At 40.7% G+C, this 20,294-nt stretch overlaps 2 protein-coding genes across 3 annotated transcripts in view; one reads left to right on the forward strand and one right to left on the reverse strand.

Moving 5' to 3' along the window:
* Positions 1 to 1,730: 1,730 nt before the first annotated feature.
* Positions 1,731 to 7,435, forward strand: DEGS1 (delta 4-desaturase, sphingolipid 1). Its single transcript, XM_042051888.1, has 3 exons — positions 1,731 to 1,901; positions 2,682 to 3,424; positions 5,602 to 7,435. The coding sequence occupies exons 1-3, from the start codon at positions 1,820 to 1,822 to the stop codon at positions 5,746 to 5,748; spliced, it is 972 nt and encodes a 323-aa protein (XP_041907822.1). The 5' UTR covers positions 1,731 to 1,819; the 3' UTR covers positions 5,749 to 7,435.
* Positions 7,436 to 12,391: 4,956 nt separating this feature from the next.
* NVL (nuclear VCP like) overlaps positions 12,392 to 20,294 on the reverse strand; it is a 38,739-nt gene continuing 30,836 nt past the window's right edge. For both annotated transcript variants that reach the window (XM_042051884.1, XM_042051883.1), the window contains 4 exons: positions 19,947 to 20,023; positions 18,368 to 18,456; positions 14,446 to 14,516; positions 12,392 to 12,648 (listed from right to left, as the gene is read on the reverse strand). In XM_042051884.1, coding sequence (XP_041907818.1) covers positions 12,604 to 12,648; positions 14,446 to 14,516; positions 18,368 to 18,456; positions 19,947 to 20,023 — 282 coding nt within the window. In that variant the 3' untranslated portion in view covers positions 12,392 to 12,603. The remainder of the gene's footprint in view (positions 12,649 to 14,445; positions 14,517 to 18,367; positions 18,457 to 19,946; positions 20,024 to 20,294) is intronic.

A 20,294-nucleotide genomic window follows, 5' to 3' on the forward strand; every position in this document is an offset into this window, starting at 1 on the left:
TGTGTCTGGGCCAGCTCTCCACTTTTATGGTTGTCCTACCTGGATCTCACCTTCCCTGTTAGACAAGGATGCACTCCTGGCTTTGGTTTACATGTAAGTGAACATTCCAGGATTTTTGTTCAAGCTTTGTGCCGGCTGAAGACACACTAGGTACTGGATCTCGCTGTCTGCAATGGAAAATGTCAGATACAAAAACTGTTGGCTTGCTGAAGACCTAATGAATCTGGATTTGTTACACGGTCTGCCTAAACCAGTGATTAAACTCGGTGATTAAATAGGAGAGACATTCTGCCCTCCAGTACACTTGGGCAATTATGTTGTCCAAAGCTCTCCTATTTAATATATATTTTTCAGTTGTTTAAAGCTTGTTTAACTGCTCTGGAATGTTTAGTTTATAAACCTGGGATCTTCTGTTTAATTGCCCTACTGAAATTCGTGACCATTTACAAACCTATGTACGTTTGCAGTGCTGTAAACCTGCCTCTGTGTACTGAACTCCTGATGTGCTGTCACTCCTCCAATGCTTCTGTCACCAGCTGACACACTCCTTCTTTTGGCAGGATCCTTCCCATGGAGGAGGAGGTCTTTAGCACAATGATGGATAGCAGTGCTAATATTTGAACTACACCCAGAAGGGAACGCTGTCAGAAACGTGACGTGTGGTGTTTGGAGCACAGCTGAACGAAACACTTGTGGCCCTGGCAATTCTGCAGTCAGCTGCTGCACTGGCAACCCCAAAGCTTCCTGGTTTATTGTGAAATGGTCACTGACCAGAAAGTAAACCTTGCAAGGTCACGGTACCTTGATGAAATCTACACATCTGCGTAGCCTCTTATGCTGCACCAGTCCTCACAGTCCGCACAACCCAGATTCTGTGACTAAGGAGGGGAAGGCTGAGCATAACCTTTTCCATGTCTCACCTCCTTGCTGCATTTTTCATTTCTAAATCCCACCCTAATATGCACAAATCAAAATGCGTGCAAACCAAACTATTCACAGAGGTGCTGTGTTTTATGGATCCTGTGCTTTGTCCACTACTCTAGATTGCAAACATTTCCAAGTAGAGATTGAATTTCCCCTCCAATAGCCCTGTTGCACGTGGGACTTTCAGCAGCTTGTAGGCATAAGCCTTTTGTACCCACTATTACTAATAAATTTTAAGTGATGATACTACATGGAGAGATAAGGTATAATTCACTTTGTGATAATACCCTCCATTGTTTCTTATCACTACTGCTGATTTATTTGAGTGGATTTTTGATCTACTGGTTTAGATTATTATGAGTGGACAGCTAAAATTCTAAGCAAGTAGTGGTTCAACTTCTGCATAGGGTAATCTTGCTCACTGAACTGCCCGCAGTCAGTGTTTTATAACAAGCACATGCAGTAACAGATTAAATGGACGTTAGTTCTTACAGAGGAGTTTGTCACAGTTCTTAAAATACCTTACCACAAAAAAGGAAGGAAATGGAGGCTTTGGTACAGGCGTTTGGAGTTGCAGTTCAGTACCTTTAGGCAGGGGTCTGTAAGCACGGGGTCAAACCAGGACGGCAGCTCACAGGAGCCCCCGCTCCGAGAGCTCCTCCGCTCCGAGGGCTCCTCCGCTCCGCGCTCCGCTCCCTCAGCCCCTCAGGGCCCGCCCCGCCCCGCCCCGCCGGCAGGGGGCGCCGCCGCCGCGGGAGCGCGCCCGGCCGGCGGCAGCCAATGGGCGGCGAGGGCGTGGCGGGGGGGCGTGGCCCCGAGCCGCCTTCGCGGCGCTATAAAGTGCGGCGCCGTGGGCTCCACGCAGCGGGTGGACAGTGGGCGTTGTGCTACCGCCATGGGGAATACTGTGGCTAGAGAGGATTTCGAGTGGGTCTACACGGACCAGCCCCACGCCGACCGCCGCAAGGAAATCCTGGGTGAGGAGCCGCGGTGTCGCTGCTTCTTGCCGCCGGCCGCGTGGCGGAGCGGGGGGGAGGCACACGGGCACCCCACAAGATGGCCGCCCTTGCCGGGGGGCGGCGGGGCCCCCTGGAGCCTCCCGGCGGGGCGGCCGGAGGCGGCCGGGCCCGCGTACGTGGAGGCGGGAGCCGCCGCCTTGGCGGCGCTGGCGGGGGAGGGGAAAGGAAGGAGAAGGGGGAAGGAGGAGGGCAGGCGGTCGCCTGCGGGGGCCGAGCCCGAAGCTCGGGGCGGCGGCGGCCCGGGCTGCCATCCCGAGCGGCGGAATAGAAGGCCGGGTTCCCCGGCGGCCCCGGGCCGCTCCCCGCCAGCCGAACGGGCGGTGAGGCGGTGTCTGGGGCGGCGGCGCGCGGAGGTCACCGCGGCACCCGCGCCCAGGGGCGGCGGATAACGGCGGCGAGTGCGGCGCTGGAAGCGGGGCTGAGCTTCCCTGAGCCCCGGTGAATTACGGGTGGGTCGACGGCTCAGAGCCGTTTCCTTCCGGAGGAGGCTGGAGGTGGTAGTGGTGCTTGCCATGTACGTGTCTAGTTGCTGAGCAACGTGAAAGTGCTAAAATGACTCGATTTCAGATGATTCATTGTAGCAGTAAATATCACAAGTGGTAAGGTCATGCGTTTTCATTACCTTTGCAGACAACTCTTAATTGGGACAAAGGGAAGAAAAAACTGTAATCTAATTGGGCTAGTTGTGAGGAGAGCTTTGAAATATCTTCTTTTTCATTTAATTTTTTTCCCATCTAGCTAAACATCCAGAGATAAAAGCACTGATGAAGCCAGACTACAACCTGATCTGGGTGGTTGTGCTGATGGTTCTGGCACAGTTGACTGCATTCTATCTGGTTAAAGACTTGGATTGGAAATGGGTGGTCTTTTGGGCTTACGTTTTTGGAAGCTGTATTAGCCACTCCATGACTCTGGCTATTCATGAGATCTCTCACAATAGTGCCTTTGGCAACAGCAAAGCCATGTGGAATCGATGGTTTGGAATATTTGCCAACCTCCCTCTTGGTCTCCCCTACTCCATATCCTTCAAGAGATACCACATGGATCATCATCGTTACTTAGGTGGTGACGGCATCGATGTGGACATTCCTACCAACTTTGAAGGCTGGTTTTTCTGCACCCGTTTTAGGAAGTTCATATGGATTGTTCTTCAGCCTTTTTTCTATGCCATTAGACCACTCTGCATCAATCCTAAACCCATCACTCGACTTGAAATAATCAATTTGTTGGCTCAGCTCGCCTTTGATGTCACGATATATTATTTATGGGGCGTCAAATCAATTTTTTACATGCTTGCTGGTTCAGTACTTGGTCTTGGGTTGCACCCAATTTCAGGACATTTCATAGCTGAACATTACATGTTTTTAAAAGGACATGAGACCTATTCCTACTATGGGCCACTTAATTTGCTCACTTTTAATGTTGGTTATCACAATGAACATCATGACTTCCCCAATATTCCTGGCAAGAGCCTTCCACTGGTAAGTTTCCTTCCAAGATTATTACTTTTTCTTAAATTAAGGCCTACTTTAACATGAAAATAAGGTAGAACCCTGACAGAAGAATAGGTTGGGAGCTTAAAAACAAACAAACAAAAACCCCACAATATAAGTTGAGTGATAAAGGAGGTAATTATTTATCATTTCAGTGGTATCCTGAACTAGCTCCCTATATGCTGCGGCTCAAGCCTCTTCCATAAAAGGAGAGGGGAGGGAACGCATGTCTTAAGCTTTGCACTAACTTCAGCTTTCTGTAATTACAACCTGTCTTCTGAATTCTTGTTTGTAAGTATGCAAAAAAACTAGTTAAGACGTTGCAGATAACTCTGGAGATTTGTTATCTCTGCCTTTGAAATGTTAAGGACAGTATTGTAATGTGTGCTTTTCTTCAGTCTCTTCTAGCAGGGACATTCTCTGGTAGGGGAAAAGAGAGGGTTTGAGGTACTGTTAATGTTTGTTGTACTGTTTACAAATGTTTAATAACTTTTCTATTCTGGAGCACTTCAGTTTTCTGTAGCAAGAGCCTTTGAACCCTAAATAAATATCAGCTGTACATTGGCAGAATTAAGAGTTCCAAGCCAGGACTTAGGCCTGTCATGCCTGCATGAGTAGCAGAGCTGAAGTTTCTCCTCACTTCAGTCTTTGTTTCTTACAGGCAGGAGCTTCCTTCTCACTGTATCTGTGTTTCCCAACTGGAGCAGGGGAACACAGACTTCAGGGTTACATCTAAAATTCCGGTTTTTCATCAGACACAAAATTTGCAGTTTGACAGCAGCTGTGGTGTTGGTCTTACAGCTTTGTTATTGCACGTGGCAGTAGTGAGACCCTGTAAGATCGTCCCTCTGGTGAAGTCTAAACTTGATTGGTATTTCTGTGGTCAGTGGTGGCAGTGCAGCTGAAGTAACTGCCAGCACTTCTAGCAGAGCAGGTAGATAATGCAGTTGGTTTGTTGAGGCTTTGTGTGGGTTTTTCTGTTTTTTTTTTTTTTTTCTACAGAGAGATGACTGCTCTTATTCATAGATTTAATCTTTCAAATACAGCAAAAGTTGCTTTAACTCTCCTTTGATACCTGGCTCTGTGCTGTGAACCAGCATTTCACTTCTTGCACAGTACTTTAGGTATAAGCTGGGCATGAATTTTTTCAAGTATTTAGTCCTAGGGGTAAATACCCAGTTCTGCTGCAGGACTCGTAATCCACAGCTCTGATAAGAAACCAAAGCCTTCTTTTGGAACAGTGCAGTTAATTTAATTGGACTGGATTCTGCTGTGCTGTGTGCTAAAGATCCCCAAGTACTGAACACTCGATTCCTCAGCACTGGTGAGCTGAGAATTCTTACTGTTGAGTAAAAGTACACTGCCTAGGTGCACTATTCTATAGGTGTGATGATGGGTCAAAACAAGCTTTGCCTTCAAACCAAGCATTTAACTATTTTGGGTTTGTTTGTTGCTTTTACAGATTGATATTATTCTTCTGACTAAAGCTATGGAATTTTGTGAAAAATCCTTTTTGTTCTGTTTATGTTTTTAAGCCTTAAAGTGGTTGGTCCTAAATAGCAGTAAAGACACCTAACTGAACCTGCTGCTCTCAGTTTAAATAGTGGTCTAGTCAACATATGCAACTGAGAGGAGAGTCTTTGGAAGCAGTTTATATTCATTCTTTGAAGTTTGTCTTCAGAAACAAAATGTTCCTCAGAAATAAAATGCTTTTTTTTTTTTTCTGAGTATGGAGATTCGAAACGCCATGTAAAAATAGCTGGGTTAAACATCTCTTCCTAGAACTTAGAACATCCTTTTTACTGCTACTTTTATATCTATGAGTCAGCACTGAACGGAGTCACTTTCAGTAGCAACCAAACCACTTGCTTTTGTGAGCTCCATCATCCTGTAGGTAGCACAATGAAGGGACATTGGAGTGTTAGCAGAGTTTGTTCCTGCCAGCTCCAAAAGCTTCATATGAGATTTATTTAGCAACTAGGGAATTGCTTTTTCCTTCAAGGAACGTTCACATTGTGCCATGAGTGGCCTTTCCTGTAGGAGCTAACTTCTGGAATGAAACTTCCAGTGCTGTTACACATCACTAGGTTACACATGGAGGACTGTAAAGTTGTCACAACTGATGTTAATATAACTAGTAAATAAACCTCATATCTCTCCTTCAGGTGAAGAAAATAGCAGCTGAATACTATGACAACCTGCCCCAATATAACTCTTGGATAAAAGTACTGTATGACTTCGTGATGGATGACACAATCAGCCCATATTCACGCATGAAAAGGCAATTAAAGGGTGAAGTGAAGCAAGATTAAACTTCTGGCAACCAAAAAACTTTGAAATGTCTGCTTGCTTTAAAGTGGCTGGTATAAAGGTCTCCTGCTAAAGCTGTTCACCTGTGTCCTGAGTTAAGATGTGCAGCAACACAGCAATGCATCCTTAAGGATTTAGTAGCAGACTCTTACAAGCTATAACATTCCTCACAGTCCTCAGATTTGTTGGTTTAATGTGTCTCTATTTGCCTAAGGATCAGTGTTACGTGCATAATGCAAAACCACTTTGTTTAAACAAAAACTTTGTTAAACAGAATTTACTTTGGTAGGTATTACATCTATATAAAATGTCTGTCTGACTCATAACAGTTTTAAAGTTCTCAATGTAGTATACTGCCTTCAACATGCTATTTAGATGACTAGTTTTAAAATGCTGTACTTACCTGCTAATTCTAAACTAACGTGATTTGTTAACTTAAACATTCTGTTGAAAATGTTTCGGAACTGATGGTTGGAAGAACTAAATTTGCACAGAAATGTTAAGTCTGCTTTTGTTTAAATACGTAATGTGTCATTTGAAGCATTGCTTTAAAGGTCTACCTTTTCTACTGAAAGTACCTTAGAGGAGCAATCTATCAGAATGAAACTGCTATCTTCAAGATGGCTTTTGTGACTTCTTTGTTAAAAAAAAAAAAAAAAAAGGTGTGGTATTCAAGGGTACTGCCAGCTCCAAGGGTCCCACCTACTGCCTGAGCTGCTTCTGTTGGCATGTGGTGTAAGCAGGTGGCATTTAGGTAACTTAATATACCCAATGTGGGGTTTTATGTTGGAAAAGTCTTTTTACAGAGTCTGGGGGTTTTCTGATCTTCAAAGAAAAATTATTACATGTTACTATGGTTTTAAATATAAATATAAATATTTACACTCACTTGGAAATTTGGCTTTTATGGAAAACTGAATGGATTAAAACTGGTACTATTCTGGCAAACAAGTCTGGCTACAACCACTGTCAGTACTACCTATTAGGCACATTAGTCATTTGTGTACACAGAAAGGTTGTTAAATAATCTTGTTTGGCTTTTTTTCCCCTAAACCCACAGTACCCTCCATAAATACTTGTCTTTCTTACCTATTAAAATGTGCTGAGAGGTGGTGATATCAAACTTCCTGCTTAGGAAATTTTTCATTGGCAACAGGTTGACTTGCTGGACAGTGAAAAACCTTTCCATCCCTCAGCACAGTAGATTTGCCTTCTACCGTTTAATGCATTGATGATGGCTTTAAGCAGTCAAAACTGGCTACAAATCACCCTTAAATCTCAAATGGTTGTTCTGTGGTGTGTTCATCTGAAAGATGGAAGGTGGAAGTTGTAGCTGCTGTAACCTGATTTTAGATGTCTTCAACTCCTGCATTTTGGGGTGGGTTTTTGGGGTGTTTGTTGCTTGTTTTGAAAAGGTGAGTGCCTGAAATGAATGTATAGGTACCTCTTAACTCAGTCTTGACTGCGGTGCTGTTTTAATGGGTGTTTTAAGTGTGGGCCCTTATCTGTGGCTAAGCAATAGAAGTGGTATGAAAGTCTGCCAGCCACCTACAAAGTTACTTCATTATGCCAGAAACCTGACAGGTGTAGCCAGTGTGTTGCTCAGGGTAGAGTGTAATGCCAAAATAGACTTTGTCCAGTATTTTTACATGTAATTAAAAAGCCAAGATTAAAGTAATACTAGGTGAATTTTTGATTGGTCCCCTTATGCTGAAGGACTTAAGCTTTAGAGAAGTTTGGTACTTCTAACGCAGATTTGAGATCCATTCTATTGAGTGGTGATATAGATGACCTGTAAAGAATCACTGCCTTTCCTCCCTACTCAGAGGAAAATGGACTTTGGTTGAAATACTTGTACAGGCTTAAGAAGTTGCAAACCAGTTTCTTTTTAAGCCACTTAGTTAATAACTTTCACCCTTTGTTTCTTAAATTGTCTTTGGTGTTAATGATTTATCATAGCTGGATGAAGGATGGAAAGTGCCTACAAAGTTTTATGGCTAAGAGCGATAGTTAAGAAATTCAGTTATCCTATATGAATATTTAAGATAACCAGAGTTCAGAGTAAAAATTTTATAGTTAGTCTTAGTTACCCATTTCATGGAATTCCTGCTTATAAACAGGACTGAAGTTGCCATCTTTCTTGTTTAAAATTGCAAGCATTGCTTTAAGGTGGTCTGATTATGATTTTCCCTTCCAACTCAAATTATAAATACATTATTTTCACTTCAAGAGGTACTGAATAGTGGGGAATTCTGAGGGAGATATCTGTGCTTGCCATAGTCTTTCTGAAATATCTGGTATTGGCTACTTATTGGAGAACAATTTGCTGTATTAGGTTAATCTGAGCCAGTGAGACTTAAGTTTGGATCTTAACAATGGTCTCATTCTTGCAAGCATTGGTAGTGACCCTTTTTAGGCATATAACTCCTGTATAAAACATAAAAAAACTGTAACAGCTAACTTCAATAGTAAGAACTGCCAAAAGCAGCTATTTGAAAGGTAACCAGCATAGTTTCATCCCTAAAAAACAGTTAGAAGCATTTCTGAACCACTGGTAAAAGTAATTAGGACCAGTTGGCCCTACTTGACTTGTTATATTCTAAATGAACAGTGAATGTAAGTATGACTGGAGAAAGCATGGTGTTTATTCCAAAGGCATGACATAGAAATATGAAACGCTAACATTTTTTTAAAAAAATACATATGCACCATCTAGTTATTGTTTTAAGGAATTAAATAGTTTTCATTAATACAATTAAAACATATCTGGCAGAAATGGGTTAGTATAATTTTTGAAACATTTTATCTGAAAGTTGGAGGGAGCTTGTGGAGAGCAAATTTGAAGCTAAAGAGCATCAAGAACCCTGACAGTTAACCCAGTTGTTTTTTCTGAATCTATTCAGATGGAATGAGTTAACTTTGGTGTTTCCACACGTTTGTTAGGGTTTGTTCCTTTCAGTTTGTCAGTTTGGAAAACATCTTATGTGAAATCAGTCAGGAGTTTTAACTGTCACCCGAGTATTTTAGCTGCAGTTAAATTGTGCAGAGCTCTGAATCCTCTTCAGGCCTTTTAGAGTAACTTGCAGTTTTCAGAATAAACTTCCTTGCATGGCTTTTAACACTCCCTGCCCCCAATTATCTGAAGCTGCTTAAGTGGAATAAGTAATGCATCCTGGAATCTGATTGTACTAGGCATTAGTTTTCCCACAGGACAGGCGTGGGTATGCTTCTCTTTCAGAACAACTCTTGCCTCTGGCATTCCTGATTTGCTGTTGAACCTGACTCCTTCCCAACATTAATGTGCTAAATGGGTGCATCTGTCTGGTTGCAGAGCTCCCTGCTGTCAGAGCCAGGGCAGGACTTCCTCCCTGGAACCAGAGGTCAGTTTAAACAGTTCAGATTTCCAGTTGTGTGTCTCAGAACTCCTCTGGTGAAGTCATTAAATGAGCTGGTGAGCACATAAGACAAAGGTCTCCAGGTGTTGAGACATGGATCTGTTGATGGTGGTAAGTGGACACTGTCAGATGGTGAGGTCACCTCTGCCTCCCTGACATTTCTTTCTTCTATTGGATGGAGTGGCATGCCCCAGTAGAGCTTAAAGCTGTTCATTCCTTATTCCATGATGAGGTTCAACAGCTGATACCATCAGTGCTACAGACTGCAGGCTGCCATCCTGTTGGACTGAGAGGAGGAAAGTGACTTTGAAGCAGCAACCTTGTGTAAGGAGTCTGGCACAGCTTGTGGAAACTATTCCTCTGTAATTTGGAAGTCTCAAAAGACAGCAAAGCAAGTTCTGCTGTTTAGTTTGCACATTGCAAGGCACAGGAACCACTTCTGGGGCTGCCAACATTTGCTTCTGCGAGGTCCTAGGAAAACAATCTGATAAAGAGGTGTGTCTGGATCATGTGGATCTGCCTTTAGCACAGCAACCTGCAACTCCACACAATTATCTCTTCTCTAGCAAATCTATTTCACAATCAAGCCTGAAGTGGGATATATGACTTTAGTCAGGACAAAGATGTGGAAAAAGTTTCCTATTGAGCCATGACTGAAGACAGTATTTTTCTTTTCTCCTTTCAACAGTCCCCCACACAGTGCACTGCCTCTGCCCCCTATCCATGCCTCTGCTATGCTCTGGGACAGGATCATTCTTGTGGTTTAGATATGTTGCTAGCCTCAGGAAAAGAGAGAGGAGAATGGCATGATGAACAATTTCTTGATCTTGTCACAACAGAAACAAGATGACTGGAGGCAAAACCTCGAGGCATGTCTGTTAGGAGGGGTGGTAGCTGCATATGCAGAACCAAATATTTGTCTCGATTGCGTGAATAGGCTCATTCCTTAAAGCAGTTCCCATTTTCTGTGTACAAAGGATCTCCTCCGTACAAAGGATCATTGTTTTTTTAGTGATATATACTATAGCCTGAGCAGAATTTCCCACAAGGAGCAGTGTGGGTGCAACACTTGGGTGTGAGCAGGCAAATGGAGTTCAGCTGCCTACCCTTGCCTGCTCCCTGCTGCACACAGAGCCCAGACAAGGTAAGCAAGCAGGATATGGGCACTTGACTGATTTGGCTTTTTCTGCCTTTCACTTTCACTTCAGATTTTCTTGTGCATTCAAACCCTCCTGCACCCCACTTCCTCTTCCCTTATCACCTGTTAAGGAGAATGATCATGAGACACCTTGAATAATAAACATGTTTTGTGTTGGCACTCTTGACAAGACTGTAGTGCTGTTAGTACTACTTGATAGCATTTCCTCCCTTATCTTGCCTGGCACGTCCTTCTTTGCTTTCTTGCTCCATACATACACAGAAATAATGCCATCATAAAAGGAAAGGAAAATTCTTAGGTGGATATGCCAGGGCTTGAGGATTCCACTCCTGCCTAAGCTCATCAGCTGCAGCTATCCTCAAGGACAGTAACAGGAATCTTCTCTGTATATCCATAAAGGAGAAATAACTTTTCATTGGTTCACTCAGCCACTCAAGTGAATTGAGTGTATCATTATTATTATACTGTTGTAGTATTATGAGCAAAGACTGAGAGAAATGTGTTTGTGCAGCCTTGAGAAAATAAAGCTTAGGGAGAGAATTTATCACTGTGTTCCAGGGGTGGTTACAAAGAAGATGGAGATTCCCTTTTATAAGGGTGATGTGGAAAAGAGGAGGGGTAAGGAGTGCAAGTTACTCCTGGGGTGCTTCCCACTGGGAATGAGGAAAACGATTCCACTGGCTGATTGTACTCATTGTGAAGAATCTCCCCAGTGTCACACACTTGTAGGATTCAGCTGGACAGGGTGCTGGGCCATTGTGTCTAGACTGCTTTTTGCCAAGAAAGGTTGAACGAGATGATCATTGAGGTTTCCTTCCAACATGGTATTGATTGAAAATGATGATCCTTCACCTTGGATTTCTGGGAATCATAGCTGAAGCTTCAAGCCTGATTTGCAATTAAAAGCAGGCACATCATCATCATCTGCTTTATATACAGGGACTTAATTTGTTAGTCTTATGAGTCGGAATTTGAGTCACTGAGGCTCCAGCTTCCCTAGGAGAGGGAGGGAATGTCATACTATGTTGAGCAAAAATCCCAGTGGTAAGAACAAGCTCCCCTGGGTGTCAGTGTTTTTAAAATGCAAGTCTGTGGTGATAAGTTACATGTGATAGCCTTCAACATGTACCTTTGGGTAAAAAGGTGCAGGAGATTTCTTGTTAGCTGACAATTCTGAGAAGAATTTAAGATGTAAGGTACTGTTCTCTGTCAAGGTCAGTCCTAAAGTTAGATCTGGTTGTTCAGGGTATTTGTTTAAATGAATTCAAGTAGGAGATGAAATGATCTCCCTCTTGTTTAAGTAACTAGGGGAGGATGCTTACAGATTATATGTTGCTTACAAAAACTATTTTGTTGGGGTTCTTCCCTGAAGGATTGTAGGTTTCATAATCTGGCACTTTTCAGTGTTTTAACTTGGATACTGTCTGATTTGCTGACACTGAAAGTTAGGAAGTTATGACCTTCCTTCCAATATGGAATTTCTTGTATTAAAAAAAAAAAAAAAGCTCTTGGCTTGCTTTTTAAAACAGTAACATTTTTATTTCTCCGGAGGATACTGAAACACTGTAAAAAAGTTTTTGTTGTTGCAAATTTATCTGTTTAAGAAAAATAATTAAGAACCAGCTTGTCAACTACCTCTTAATTCAAATGTTTTCTAGGTTGAATCATGTTATAATAGCACTTTGCCAGTTTCCAAACTTTACTCTCTCCTAGGTAACCCTCCCAGCTTGCAATCTGTGGGCAGTTTATTTTGGTAAGGTGGAAGGAAGCTGTTAGCAGCTCTGAGAACCTGGGCTGGCACAATTATGTGTCACTGTACTCAGAAAATGCGTGCAGTAACATCCACTGCAGCACTTTCCCAGCCTACTTTCACAGCTCTGTCCTCCCAGTGCTTCTCTGTGTCCTCGTTCTAGAAAACACAGCACTTTTCTCTGGTGGTTGAAAACAGCTATTTGAGCAGTGTAAACACTTGGAGGGGCTAGCTTGTGCCTCAGAGATTTCAGATTCAGGGCACCAAATATATCAGAATGGTATTAGCTTTTTAGCACTAAAAGCATTCATTTTGAAAATAGAAATGGTTATAAGCAGGAAGCATGTATTGTATCTTTTATTCTGGAGACAGTTAAATTAAGGATGCTTTAGAGCAGTAGGTTGTGATGACCTTCTTTTCAGATGCAGTATAAAAAGTTGAGAGATGGATTTAGTACAGCTTCTTTCCAACCTGTCTCTTGAAAACAGGCACAGGAACTGCAGAACTCTTCGCCAGTGTAGAATGAGTCTCTTTTGGGAATTGTCCAAATGTATCACCTGCACAGTGACTGATGCAGTTCTTCATACATGATTTGATCCTAACAGTGCCAAGAGAATAGAAAAAATACCTCAGACAGTGGTAAAAAGCTTACACAATATTTAAAAGTGACTTTGTGTATTATTCAAGCAAGTGAAACAAACCAGCTCTATGAGCTACTAGCTGCATTTAAAACATTTACAGACAAAAACCTAAATAAGGCAAACCCCTACTACCCTGGCTCATTAATGAGGGTCTCCAGGGAGAGTCACCAATGGTGTGTAGTTCACAGAGGCCTTGGGCAGAGTTCTTACTCTTTATGTTGCCATGCTGGGTTAGATGGCAGCTTCACTGAGAAGGTACTGCCCTCTTCACCAGGGAGCTGCTGAGTTGACACTTTCCTCCCCCCTCTAGTTCTGCACAATGAGCAGACATCATCTTTTGCTAATCTAACTTAACTGTTCCCTAACCCTTTGCACTGGTCACTCAAAATGACACTTTTGAGGAATAGAATACTTCCACTGAAATAACTGGCTTCAGAACGTGATGTCTGTCCACAGCTTTAAGGATTTTTTTTTGTTTATCTTGAGTCAACCAATTAAACCAAATACAGATGTGTATGGGGTAGAAGAGGTAAATGCACTAGATCAGTAAGATGTAGCTTTTTTAGCCTTTTTTTTTTAGATTTTCCAGTATTCATAGCAAGGGCTGTAGAGTTTTTGTCAGACTGAATTTGTCTAGCAGATAGGAAGTAGACTCTGGAAACGGGAGATAAGTATCTTGTAGTGCAATAGATATTTCAAAATACCTAACTGAAAAGTCTTCAGATGAATATAATTGAAATATAGGACTCTCAGACATGTGATATTTAAGCTGCCTTTGAGATGCAGAATAACATTTTTGGTTAACCAGAAGAAATATGTTCTAATACTTCACAGTTATTACTCCTGTCCTGTGTTAGAGGAGATGTTTTACATTTTTGTGGCTGTTTGCTTAGTGATTAGCAAAGGGAAAACAACAACCAACATCATCTTTAAAGGTTCTTGGAGCCACAGATCACTTTTAAATTTTATGAAAGGTCACTGACCATCAAAATACAATAATAATAAAAGGAAATAGTTAGCTAACTTCTCTCTGGCTAGCATTAAAAGTGAATACATTGCTGTATTCTGGCTGCAGTACACTCTTGGCAACACATGGAGACCTATATACAAGCTCTGCAATAATAGCAAGTCCTATACATTAACTATTAACTTCAAAATTACAGTAATTAAGGTGATTGAACAGCTTTCCTTTCAGTCATTAAAAGGAACGGGACATAAGGAAACGTTTAGAACAGACTTCCTTGACAAATCCAAATAATGAAAAGAGTGATAAAAAGTAACTAAGATAATCAAGTGTGTTTTATGTCCCATGTCAAATTTACATCTCTTGCACACCAACAGAAAAGGCTGAGAATCTTTGTGTGTCATTGTCGTGGGGAAGGAAAGATTGTGGCAGGATGTGGTGCACTCTAAAGGCCTTGACTTCTAACTGAAAATTCAGCAGCCATAAGAGCTTAGGGCCAGGTTAATAATCAATCTGGGAATGTCAGTGAAGTCCAAGGCACCACACTAAAAGATAATCTTGGTATCTTGGTAAGCCACCTACATGCAGTGCATCATCTACAGCTGAAAAGGGAGGCTTTAATTCCTGACCTTAACACAAACATCAGGTTTGTTAATGCACAAACAGGTACTGTCAGTTTGAAATACATCTAAGTATGCTGCAACCTTAACCATTCCCACCAGTCTCCAGCATCACAAGAGTGTCCTTCCCAAGGGAGTAATGAGCTTTACATACTCGAATATTATCTTACCTTTTTGGATACTGAAGACTTCACTTTCCTAAAAGCTTCTTCAAAGTGTTTACGAGAAATCTTGATTCCTCCTTAAAGAACAGAGCATAATAAATTACTAAAATTGCAGACAAGTGGCAATTAAGTGACTGTTTTATGTATTTCAAGGCAGCGTTCAGGAAACCTAACTAACTAAATTCCCTTAACCTTTCTGGAAGTGAATCCCTCAAAGCCTGTTGTTTCCAGTTTGGGGCGCTTTTTTTTTTAACATAAATTTAATATTAAGCTTCTCTGTTATTTAAGCAGTACCTAGAAAACATTTTGCTATCATTCCAATTCTACTCAATTTCTAAATAATTGGCTTCATATCATTGCCTTCCCTGATGTTAGACAGAAGTGATGAAAGCTTTCACTGTTACAACTCCCTGTGTTTAAGTTTATGCAAATTGCCATTTTGACCTTAATGCAGCTATCCACAGTAATTATTCCTAATAATAGCCTTCTGAACAGGTTTTCTTAGTATGCTAAAACATAAGCATACCTCAAATAAGTAATGGATTTCTCTGCTCTCACAAGGCAGTACCTTGTTTAATCTTGACTTAAGAATCCCAAGATGCTACTACTAGAAAGATTCATTACAAGCTGACACTGTGCACAGGTATCAGATATGACAGAAATACAAATTGTAGTCTTGTTTGGTGCATTTTTAAAATGTCTTTCATTAGGATGACTATTGCTTTTACTTCCACTTTTGCCACATGAAATGGGATGTGCCACCATGAAAAAACTGTTAATAGATTTTGAGCCTGAGTTGAACAAAAATCTTCTGCTGATATAGTAAAAGACTAAATAGCAAATGGAAGGTACTAAATTAAAAATGAAATATACCTTGTCAAAGGTATAAAGCAGAAGAGCAAATAGCCTACAGTTATTATTACCTGTGTTTAAAGTAAAGATGAAGGTTAAAGTTCACTGAACTAAACATACAACCTCACTGCTCTGTCATCTCACTTCTGTGGCACTCATATTCAACATTCCTATTACCAGATAAAGTTACACCCAGAAAAATTGAAGATGCAAGTTTAAAATGTTAGGAATTTAACCTGTTTCCCCAAGGAAATGCTATTTACAGTAAGGAAAAGGTTCCATTTGGGACTTTCTGAGAAGTCAGATTACTTTAAAACTCCATAAAACAATAAAATGAACCTACAAGAATTCAGTTTTGCTTTCACTTTTGTTTTTAAGCATGTAACTTTTTAATCAAACTGTGACAATGCTATAGGGAGGGAGAAAATCTCCTGCTGGGTAGTTTACGTCTCATTGCAAGTAAGTTAGGCTACTTCATGCTTATTATGTGATAAAAGCTTGCCCAGAGCTTGATCATGTAGAAAATGGAGCTGTCAGTAATCCAGACCTTGGCTACTTGCATTAACACACTTTGCCTTGATTTCTGATGACAAAACCACTTAGTCTGAATAAGTAGGTACAAATATTTTATTGTTTAAAACCATTTATATTGATAAATCGGAATAATGAAGTATATCAACAGGTACAATCTTTTAAAAAAAAGACCAAGTACTTGAAACACTAAATATGAAATTGGTGTTTTCCTGTTTACATAGATGAGTGAGGGATAGGTGGTTCCTATCAAACAAGCACCAGATCTTGCTTTTCAAATTCAACTGCAAAGATGCAAAACTTCATTCTCACTTGTTAAACCACAGTTGCTCTTAACTGCTCTACCAAAAGGTCTCCCAGATTCTCTCATAGCCTTACAGACTATGCAGGTGATGTGGGGCCACTGGCTGTCTTTTATAAAAACATACCAAAAGGGTCATTGTTTAGAAGGTCTGTATTTGTCACTGCAGCTGAAATAGGTAAGAATCTCTCCTATTATGATATTTCTCATACCCTATACATTCTCTGCAACTAGATCTATTTGAAATAAATATACAAGATCAAGCCAAAGAGGTGAGTTAAGATGTTAATGGGAAGAAGTCCCCAGGAGCACATGGTATTCACCCGAAGTTTCTGAGGATCTGCTGCAGTCGGGTGAGTCCCACTCTGGCAGTGCTGCTGAAACCACTTTTATGCAGCATCTTGAGTGGTTTGGAAAAGGGAGGCAGAAGTGAAACTCCAAGTTTGCAAATGACAGTGAACCCTTCTGGGCAGTCAAATGCTGGGCCAATGACGAGGAAATCCAGGAGGACCTCATGCAAGTGGAAATCTGCCCAATTGTTTGGAATTTCCCCTACAAACTTCTGTATCTGGCAATTCTCAGACCATAGTCACTAACATGATCAGCTTGCCTGTTCAAGTTGGCAGTAGAATTTCTGAATTGTTCTACAAAATATCACAAAAAGGGTACCTTTCCATTTCACTTTCTAAAATTACCTTCAAGCAAACTACTGCTGAGTGTTAAAAATACCACACCCCTGAATTTATTCCAGAGGAAAGTATTAGGTAGAACAAGAAGTTGCAACAGTTTCTCCAGAACAGAAAGGAGCAGCCCTGATTCCAAAGCACTGAGAAGGACACTCAGCACCCATCCACAGTCAAGCAGAGCATGGGAGGGAGGCAGCTGAGCGTGTCCTGTTGTCACACTGAAGGACGAAAATCCCCAGTCTTATCTTGAAGATAAAAATGAACAGGGTTTCAAATCAGAAACCACCTTATATGTTTTCATATCAATCAGGGCTGATGTCTTGGAAGTCCAAGGACAGTCCAAGCAAGCAGCTGCTATAAACATGCAAATCAAGCCATGCATATATTAGGGAGTTGTTGCTGGCTGCCTACACATCCATACAGTCAGTGCTTAGGCTGCAATCCTAACTTGAAGGCTGAATTTAAGTGATGAACAGCTTTGAATAAAGTCTGCTCTATTCTGAACAATTATAAAAAAGAACTGGATAAACTCAGAAATTTCCATCTCAAATCAAGAGTTTTCTCCAGCTACAGCAAGCAAAATGGGTAACTAAGTCATACAACAGCGAAGGTTTTCATAGCTCAGGGTGTTTTCCCCCTCTAGTTGAACATGCTTGTTGCCTCAGAACAAGGAATACAAACACTGCTCTGTTAACCTACTGGTTGCTAAAAACCAGACAAGACTGGATAGGTATTAGATCAAAAAGAAGCATTCAAAGCCATTAAAATTCCAGTGTTGTTCTTAGAAATCAGGGGCATAATGAAAGCCTATGACATTTTCCAAGGACATAATCTGAAAAGTCACAATTCCATCTTAGCTTTGCATTTTGACTTAAGGGTAAAATAAGAAACAAAATTACTGGAAAAAAATCTAGACAGACAGGCATGTTATATAAAAGTTTCAATCTATAATTTAAATAATGCCAGGAACACACAATTTATACCAGAAGTTCAGAAAGATAATGAAAGGGCAGAGAACGTACTTGAATCAATTTATAACTCCCTGTTAAAGTCCTGGCAAGAGGCACTGATGAGCTAAGCACCAAAGATCCAAAGTGGCACTCAGATCTTCCCAGCTCCATCAGTGCTGGATGTACATGCTCAGTTACACAACACAGCTGGGGGCCAAAGGTAGGTAATCAGGGAATGTGCAGTTTACAACCCTCCTCCAAATACGTCAGCACAATTAGTCTTTGGTAGTGATAGGGAAAATTGGCAAAGGGGTATTTAGTCTAGAAAATAACCAGCTTACATAACCATTTAACAGAATCTTTTCTTTAGGGTTGCAAGCTTCAATTCCTTCAAAATAAAAATTATGCTGACTTTCCAGCATAACCATTTTTCCTGTACCCTCCCCGACCTCCCCTTATGTGACTGACTTTTGTTTGGCTCAGAAGTCAATCAGTCAATGATATACAGCTTGCACAGCTTCATGCTTGTCTTGAACTACTTCAAACACTTTACATTCCATTTATCTTGTCACTATTCAGTTAAGATTTTCTTTTTAAAGCTTTCTTACCTTTCCTGCTTTGAGTATTCTGCAGGGCCATTTCCTGTCTCAAGGCACAAAGGGAAGCCTCACGCACAAGAGCAGAAAGGTCTGCCCCTCTAGAGATACAAACAACAGATTATTTGGAGAAAAATTCCTCTTGTCTTTTGCTGATGGCAGATAGAAAGGCAAGACACTAAAAATGACATTAAAAATTGGTTGTGCTGTAACAAAGTTTCATCTTAAGAACATTGGAAAGAGGCCTGACGACTACCCAGTCTGCACCCTGCATTACGGAGTGATGCCCTTCAGATTTTAGTCACAGATTAAGATCAAATGAATTAAAAGCAAGGGAAGAGGCAAAAACCCCATCTTTGAAAACACCAAAGAGTTGATAAATAATTTGCCACCTGGTTGGATCATAACTTCTTTTTTTTATAAATCTTATGAAAGAATCAAATGAAGTCCCTCATCTTTACAAAAAGTTGCTCAAAGCTGCACGAACAGTAAACATGCTTAAAATAACAGTATCTACAAAACATGGTCAGATCAGTTTAAGTACTTGTTTCCAGTTTCCTGGAACTGGAACAGCTGGAAGTTTTCACAAGCCTTTCAGCTGGTGAAAGTCATTGAACCAAAAAAAATTTTCAAAATTAACTCCCCATGCTTCATTTGGGGGTACTAGGCATAAAGTATTTAAAAAGCAAAAATTAAACCGAACCAGCTAAAAGAAAAACCCCCCAAAAAAAACAAAAGCAAAGAAATCAAAACCGACAACAAAAACCCAAACACGCACACACAAAAAACCCCCAAACTCAAAATACAGATAAACTCAAACATCAAAAAAAGCACAACCAAACAACAAAACCCCAAACAAAAAAACCACAGAAACTCCACAACAAAAAAACAAATCAAAATCCCCACACACTGAAAAAGAACAACATTGGACCATAAAACAATGAAAGGTGTAGGAAGAAAAAGTACTCATCTTTCCCAAGTAATATTGTGGCAAGCAGCTTGTTGTAAACTTTATCTTCTGTGAACTCCATAAAAACATTATTACTAACTTACTGAATAGCTTAAAGCTTTTTAAGTTTTATGGACCATAACTGCAAATAATTCTGACAGATATGGCCATCAAGCTTTCCCTAAAGCCACACCTTGCTATCCCCAAAGCACAAGTTGAAATGGGCCCTCATTACTTTGTCAAACAGATTGCTCTCAACTCTGTGACAAAACAAGTTGCTTATGGCTGTTTAACCAATTTGCTTTTATCATCATTATCAGCCCACAACTTAAAGAGGGCTCTTTTGTCCTCAGATGATGCAAGAATTATAAAATAAAAGCAAGGGAAACCAAGATGCCCCTACTGTTCTGTATTTACAACATGAAGAGGACTTTTCCAGATGAAGAAGACTTCAGCATCCATATATTCCTACCAACTTCTTGGAAAAAAGCACAAGTGAAAGCAAGAAAAATAGCCTGAGGGCAAAGGTTTGTAAAGTTGAGAAACCCTCTTAATAATACCAACAAAACACACCTGATCATGCATCAGAAGACTGCTGGCACTGCACCTTAAATAGGAAAGTCAAAAGTAGAAGGTACTCACGTGTAACAATCACAATGCTGACTGTAAGCAATTTCCTCCAGGCTTATATCACTGTCTAGTGGAGGTCGGGTGCCATCCTAAAGGGGTTGAGGTAAGAAAAAAGAGAAGGTAAGAAAACTTTTTTTTTACATATGCCATCCCTGAAGTGATTAGTTATCTTTAATCAGGAATCATATAGGGGTCTGACAAATTTCATGCAATATCCACAAATACTAATATTTTTAATGTCAAACTGACAAGAAGGATAATCAGCCTTAAAACTATTTAATTATAAAATGTTAAGTATTGTTAAATTTTTACTTGCCACCCACAGATTAGATTTTCTCTAAGGAAATGATGGCCAGCCTG

This window comes from Corvus kubaryi, unplaced genomic scaffold, assembly GCF_017639235.1.
Source record: "Corvus kubaryi isolate FWS band 111438036 unplaced genomic scaffold, C.kubaryi_AGA036_p1.0 76, whole genome shotgun sequence".
Lineage (NCBI taxonomy): Eukaryota > Metazoa > Chordata > Aves > Passeriformes > Corvidae > Corvus > Corvus kubaryi.

Excerpts from the sequence above, each read along its gene's own strand:
- DEGS1 (XM_042051888.1), top strand. The coding sequence starts at position 1,820 with ATGGGGAATACTGTGGCTAGAGAGGATTTCGAGTGGGTCTACACGGAC. Across the intron at positions 1,902-2,681 it reads CCGCCGCAAGGAAATCCTGG|CTAAACATCCAGAGATAAAA; the intron begins GTGAGGAGCCGC and ends TTTCCCATCTAG. Across the intron at positions 3,425-5,601 it reads CTGGCAAGAGCCTTCCACTG|GTGAAGAAAATAGCAGCTGA; the intron begins GTAAGTTTCCTT and ends TCTCTCCTTCAG.